Raw genomic sequence first — 6,708 nt, 5'->3', positions numbered from 1 at the left:
TTTAATTGAATAATTTTGGTAATTGATTTCAATTAACTTAATTAATTGATTTAAACCTAAAATTTTAATAAATTAGTTTTCGATAATTACGAATGGGTCGTTTTCTCATATTATCACAATTTCACACTCATTTACAAAAATCACTTCAATTTCATCATTAATTCAAAACCATGATAAAATCATTTAAAATCACACAATTCTTGATTCAATATCGAGACCATTTCCATACCCTTGTAAGTCGATCGCTTTTAAGCATCGCCATCAACCTCACATAGCTTACTCTTGGGCTTTCTTACAATGAGACCTATTCGATTTTAATCGAGTAGATGATTGATCCATTAAATAAAATCCATTTCATTCATAAACACGAAATTAAAACCTCGATCCAATATCGAGTACTTTCATTCAAATCAAATTAACGTATCCAATCACACTCCAATACCATTACATTTGGAAATAAAAAGGGGGATGGTTTTGAGTTTTCAACTCCTCTCCTCGATTATTTGAATACGAGTTCTCTTACTCGGTTAGTCAAATAGTCGTCATTTCTATCCACCTAAGCACAAACAAATCGAATCATTTTATGATAAGAAACCAGAAAAGGGAGATGACTTTAAGTTTTCAATTTTTCTCCTCAATTATTTGAATACAAGTTCTCTTAGTTGGTTAGTCAAATAATTGTCGTTTCTCTACAAACTTCCAAACCCAATTAAATCAAATTATTTTCATAATAGAGAAATGAAAAGGGAGATGACTTTGAGTTTTCGACTTCTCTCCCCAATTGTTTGAATATGAGTTCTCTTACTCGGTCAGTCGAATAATTGTCATTTTTTTTGCCAACTCATATCGTAAGTTAAATCATTCTCAATCAAAACTATACGAAAAGGGAGATGGTCTTGAGCCTTCGATTCCTCTCCTCAAATGCTTGGATATGAGTTGTCTTACTCAACCATTCAAGTATCTGTCGTTTATTCTAAAAATACATTAACCATACATAAACCTATTTTCATAATCACTCAGATGAAACAGAAAGTGGTCTAGAGTCTTCTATTCCCTTTCCCGAGTATTAGGATACGAGTTGTCTTACTCGACTATCCGAGTACTCGTCATCTATTCAAAACACCTTAATCATCATTAAAATCCTTTTATAATTAAGGATGAAAAAGAAAGTGGTCTAGAGTCTTCTATTCCCTTTCCCGATGCTTGGATATGAGTTATCTTACTCGATTATCCGAGTATCCGTCATCCTTCCAAAACACCTTAACTATTATCAGATCTTTCCTATAATTAAAGATGAAATAGAAAGTGGTCTAGAGTCTTCTATTCCTTTTCCCGATTATTAGGATACGAGTTGTCTTACTCAATTATCCGAGTATTCGTCATCTGTTCAAAACACCTTAACTATTATCAAATCCTTTCTAAAATTAAGGATGAAAAAGAAAGTGGTCTAGAGTCTTCTATTCCCTTTCCCGACTGTTAGGATACGAGTTGTCTTACTCGAATATCCGAGTAATCGTCATCCAACAAAATGTCTAAACTCATCAAATATATTCTCCTTCTCACCCTCGCGTGATCAAAACTCTTTTCAGAAAGAACACTGTTAATCCTTTCTAATACGCACAATAAACTAGTGCTTAAGCCTCTGCCGAGAGTAGACAAGCCAGCGTTTAGCCTTTAGAACGCGATCTAAAACAGCTGTTCACTAAAAGACACCAACCAACCGTAGTTCCCCGAACTACGAATGCTCTGATTTCCTTATTGCACCATAAGGATACATAGGCAGGATATTGTTGTATCTTCGCGAGCACACTAATAAAAAACCTCCCCTTTCCCTTTCTGAGGTTCTCATCCATTTCAATTTCTAATATTTTATAACCCAAAGATAACAAACAAACATAAATTAACACTCGAAATGCAAATTAGAACTAAAAAGTTCCCGTTGAGTACAACGGACGTAAGGGGTGCTAATACCTTCCCCTTACGTAATCCACTCCTGAACCCGACTATGGTTGCGACGACCATTATTCCATTTCCTAAAGGTTTTATCGATATTTTCCTATTCCTTTGTTGGGATAAATAAAGTTCGGTGGCGACTTTGTTCGAACATAAATTTTTCCGCGACCATCGCGAGGAATCGTATTTTTCGAGATGCGATAGAGACTTTGTTGTATCTTTGAGCGTGCGATGCGCTCGGGTATAATCCGCGTAGCTTCACCACCCTAGACCCTAAGAGCATGGTTTACAGTGGATGCCTTCATGCTCAACTGCCTACACTCTTTGAGTGGCTAGTTTTTAAGAGGGGGTATGCCAGCCACATTGAGAAGATTGCTCCTTAAACGTGAAATATGTCTTAAAATACCGATCCACTCCATCATGTAAGGAACTCATAATACTTCTCTATGACTACAACATTTAACAGTTAGTACATCAATTATCAAAATTGATCTACAACTTTGCGGTGTATCTTACTAATAGAAGCAGTTATAAGGATATAATGCACTCCCTTTTATCATATACTCTTTATTTTGTCGTGGAATTGGAAGAGACATCTTTCTCTTTATCCGCTCGAAGGATGGTCGGTTTATTCAGGATTCACCCGAGCATTCCTGATCAACGAGCACCTCGGCGCCTTAAGGGACATCAACCGTTGACGACCACAAATGCTCTTGTGCCCCGAGATTGTTTCTTTCAATAGCTTGAAGAGATACATTATGACAATAGGGTAGAAGCATCTCAACTTCCTTTTACTTTGGTACGGATACTCATCATGATCCTTGGAGGTGTGATTCACGTTGTACCTACAGTAGACGTGAGAACTTGCTCTCTGGTGCATGGTTGAACTCTACTTATGTTGAGGGTATAGTCAAACAAATATGATCTTTCTTTAGGGACACTCCTTTAAAGTCTTTCATCGGTCCTCGTGGATTGAGCCTGGCTTCTTTCATTCCCCTGGTCATTTTCTTAAGAATCGTAGAGGCAAGACATGAAATTAAATGAGAATGAGGACAAAAGTTGTCTTTGATGATACCCTGTATCAACGGTATTAGGGCTAGGAGTGTCGCTTCCCCCCTCATATTTCTATCTGTATGGCATAACCTTCATTGCTCTGTCAATGTGAGCTAAAGAACCATAAATGGTGTCGGGATCTCTTTTACCTCGTCTATTCGGTTACACACCACGAAGACTGGATAAGGTGAGGATGTCAGATCATAGATTGTTGCTCGAAGCCAATTGTCTACGAAATATCTCGCGAAGACTCTTGCAACGGTTGAAACTATTATGTTCATCGGTAGGTCTACATTTGTGATCTGTGGAACTTCCCCTTTCTTCGACATCTTCGTGCATTTGGATTTCCAATTTTATTGCAGTGTTAGTGAATTGATACTCCACGTTGTAATGGTGTACAATACGATTCACGATGGTGAGGTTTCACTCGTTGATAATCCTATGTTTGAAGTTCAGTTTATTTCGCCATGATCTATTAATTCTTATGCAATATGAAATTTGCTCGTCGCTTAGAGGTTCTTCGTCTCTTGGAAAGGTTTGTTTTGTACTGGATCGAGCTAGGAGTTGCCATAAACTTGCCATATCCTCGAAGTCGGCACCATAAAGATCGTGTTGATGATAAAGAATGAAGTTGATGCAAGATCCGACGGTTGATCGGGACCTCGTGTATGATTTTGTAGGTCATTACCTACACTATTGGATCATGCTAGTGAAAATCTGAGTTTTGTTCTAGAATCGTCTCATCGTGGAACTTTTGGGGGAATCACAAGTCTGGTGATTCAAGGATTCGAAGTCGAAGTTTTGTTTGATGACTTCGAAGTGTATGATTTAAAGATCTTGGAATCTAGGAAATTACAGTCGAGCTAAAACTTAATAGGATCAAATGCGGAGGATCCTCGTGATCAATCACAAGTGTTGTTGATTTGGGGACCTGGGAAGGTTATGAACTTAAGAATTGAAAAGAGAAGGTGAAATCATGGAAAATGTAGGTATCAAAAGTTGATTCCCAGAGACGACGCCATTGTTTCGTTCTTGAACCAAAATATGATGTAATCAGTGAATGCAGAATCCTTAACCGGTAGGGTGGACCTGCAAGGTTAGCACTTCAAGATTCAAGATAATTATAACGAAAAGTGGAGATCAAAGAATGTAACTTATTTTTCGTGTTAAATAACTTTTATACTTTAGGTCAAATATAGTGGATTTGAGATGAGTTAGATATAGACTAGTTGGGCCTTTTGCTAATTCAGAACAAGTCATATTTGTATTTACATCTTATTTAATGATTTGATTTTTAATAAAATTAAAAGTAATGAAGATTTATTTACAAAGTAATAATTTGTTTAGAAGACTTTAAAATGTTACCATGTGGTCAATTTTGTGTGAAGATAAATAAGAGAGTTTAGAATAAAACTTAAAATATATTGTCAACAAATTAATAGAAATATATATTTTTAAAATTCAAAATAAAATTATATTAAAAATTGCAAAATAAAAAATATATCTTAAAAGGATTTGACCGAAACTCAAGAACAAACACCTGCCTCACTAAAAATCTTATCAAAAATATTCAACGGAATAAATATATATATATATATATATATATATATATAATATTATATATATAATATATATATTATATATAATATATATATATATATATATATATATATCTTTCTAATTAGATTATGATACACCTAGTAACTATAACTACTATAATATCCTGATCATCGTCTTCTTCATCTTCATTATAATCAGCTTCAACATCTTCATCATTATCTTCTTCTTCTTCATCACCATCATCATCATCTTCTTCATCATCTGCTTCTTCATAGGAGACTCCCTTGGGTGCCCATCCATTATTTATTAAGAACCTTCCATGAACCATTCTACGAGTTAACTTAGCATAGCCATGGTTTCCCCACTCAATTCCATGTGAATTTCGAACAACCCAATAGTCAGGCCCAAAACCTACTATAAGGACACCATGCTCCTCAAATATGTTAAAAGCAGATGCATAAATAGGTCCACCATATATCACGTCCTGTAAGTATAATAAAATCAAATTAAATTAAATAGTTTAATAATATTTTAACAAAAATAAATAAATTTATTTATTTACCTCATCTCCTAAATCATTCATTTCATCTATCCAGACTATTTTAACCATGACAGGTCCTTCATGTCTCACATAATACTCCATGTTTTTAAGCGATACGGGCATAGATGTCTCAATTCTTAATACTACCTACAATAGTTTGAATAAAAATTTGTTTATAAATAAGATATATAATAAAATAAAATAAAAATTTACCTGACGTGGCCCTGGGGTTTCATATATCCCTATATATGGACATGTTTCTTCTAAAACACACCCATTATCCCTAATCCAATTTAGAGTTTCAAGAAATGACACCCCAGTCTTATTTGTTTCTTCATCATGGATCAGGTTATTATAGAGATCTTGTGGCGAAAGAAGTATGCAGTCTCGGCCTTCTTTGTGGTGCAATGTTTCAATTGCAGCACATACCACAAATGCAAAACATCACTCTGATACATAATTTATAAAATTATTATTATTATTATTATTATTATTATTATTATTATTATTATTATTATTATTATTAAAAAATGGAAGATATACTCGTAAAATTAATTTTATATTCAATCAATGACAATCATGTATCTTATTAAATTAGATTGAAAATTTTAAACTAAATATATAACACTGCAACATAAAAAAAAATGCATCACCATTAATCCCTATTGTTATTATATAAAATTTGAAATATAATAAAAATACTAAACACTTACTGCCATCTCCTTATTTTCTTATAGGATTTAAAAATCCAGTATCTCTCCAATCAAATATACCTATCTGCATTATTTAAAAAAGTATTTTTTTAAATTTATATTTAAAATAATTTTTCTTTAAAACTTAGTAATAATATAAAATATATATTATATAAAACTTAGTAATAAAGACAGTGTATAGTAATTAATATCTCTCTCTCTCTCTCTCTCTCTCTCTCTCTCTCTCTCTCTCTCTCTCTCTCTCTCTCTCCTCTCTCTCTCTCTCTCTCTCTCTCTCTCTCTCTCTCTCTCTCTCTCTCTATATATATATAATAATATATATATATATAATATATATATATATATATATATATATATATATTAATTAAACTTAATAAATTAGTAAAAAGGAACTATGTATTATTAAATAAAATTTTACCAAATAAATTTACTTCGACGCATTCATAAAATCAAAATTTTGCTTTATAAAATAACAATTATATAGTCGGGTTCACATTTTCACTTTCAAATTTTTTATTAGTAATGATAACTTGCCCTAGGGCACATGTTAAGCATTAATTATAAAAATATTTTTTTGGAACTTGTGTATTATCTTTATGAAAATTTTATAATTAATGTTTTTATTAATTTTTTCAATATAAACTTTTTATTTATGAATTACTTAACATGTGTCATCGGAGCCCAAGTTAACATTACCCATTTTTTATTATATAAATTCTAAATTCAAATGCTCACATACGCTCTCATATTTTTATTTATTTAACTTTTAGTTTTTTTTTATTAATAATTTTATTTTGAAAAAACAATATATTGTATTTTGTAAATCTATTATACTTGCTTTTATTTCCACTTTAATATTTAATGTTTATGATTTTATTTTCAATTAAT

General features: G+C 32.4%; 1 protein-coding gene across 1 annotated transcript; it reads right to left on the bottom strand.

Moving 5' to 3' along the window:
• Positions 1–3,998: 3,998 nt before the first annotated feature.
• On the bottom strand, positions 3,999–5,209 carry LOC127079920 (macrodontain-1). The gene is made up of 3 exons (XM_051020271.1): positions 5,129–5,209; positions 4,881–5,050; positions 3,999–4,095 (listed from the first exon to the last, which is right to left on the bottom strand). Exons 1-3 carry the CDS (start codon positions 5,207–5,209, stop codon positions 3,999–4,001), a joined length of 348 nt encoding a protein of 115 aa, XP_050876228.1.
• Between the last annotated feature and the right edge of the window lie 1,499 nt (positions 5,210–6,708).

Source organism: Lathyrus oleraceus, chromosome 5 (genome assembly GCF_024323335.1).
Source record: "Lathyrus oleraceus cultivar Zhongwan6 chromosome 5, CAAS_Psat_ZW6_1.0, whole genome shotgun sequence".
In the NCBI taxonomy this organism is placed as follows: domain Eukaryota; kingdom Viridiplantae; phylum Streptophyta; class Magnoliopsida; order Fabales; family Fabaceae; genus Lathyrus; species Lathyrus oleraceus.
The sequence above is the reverse complement of the archived record's forward strand: the minus strand, read 5'-3'. Positions and strand labels throughout refer to the sequence as shown.

What these genes read in the sequence shown, in the direction of transcription:
- LOC127079920 (XM_051020271.1), bottom strand. Translation starts at nt 5,209, where the DNA reads ATGGAGTATTATGTGAGACATGAAGGACCTGTCATGGTTAAAATAGTC. An exon ending in TGAATGATTTAGGAGATGAG is followed by an intron (nt 5,051 to 5,128) that starts GTAAATAAATAA and finishes TTATACTTACAG; the next exon opens with GACGTGATATATGGTGGACC. An exon ending in CGTAGAATGGTTCATGGAAG is followed by an intron (nt 4,096 to 4,880) that starts GTTCTTAATAAA and finishes CTAACCTTGCAG; the next exon opens with GTCCACCCTACCGGTTAAGG.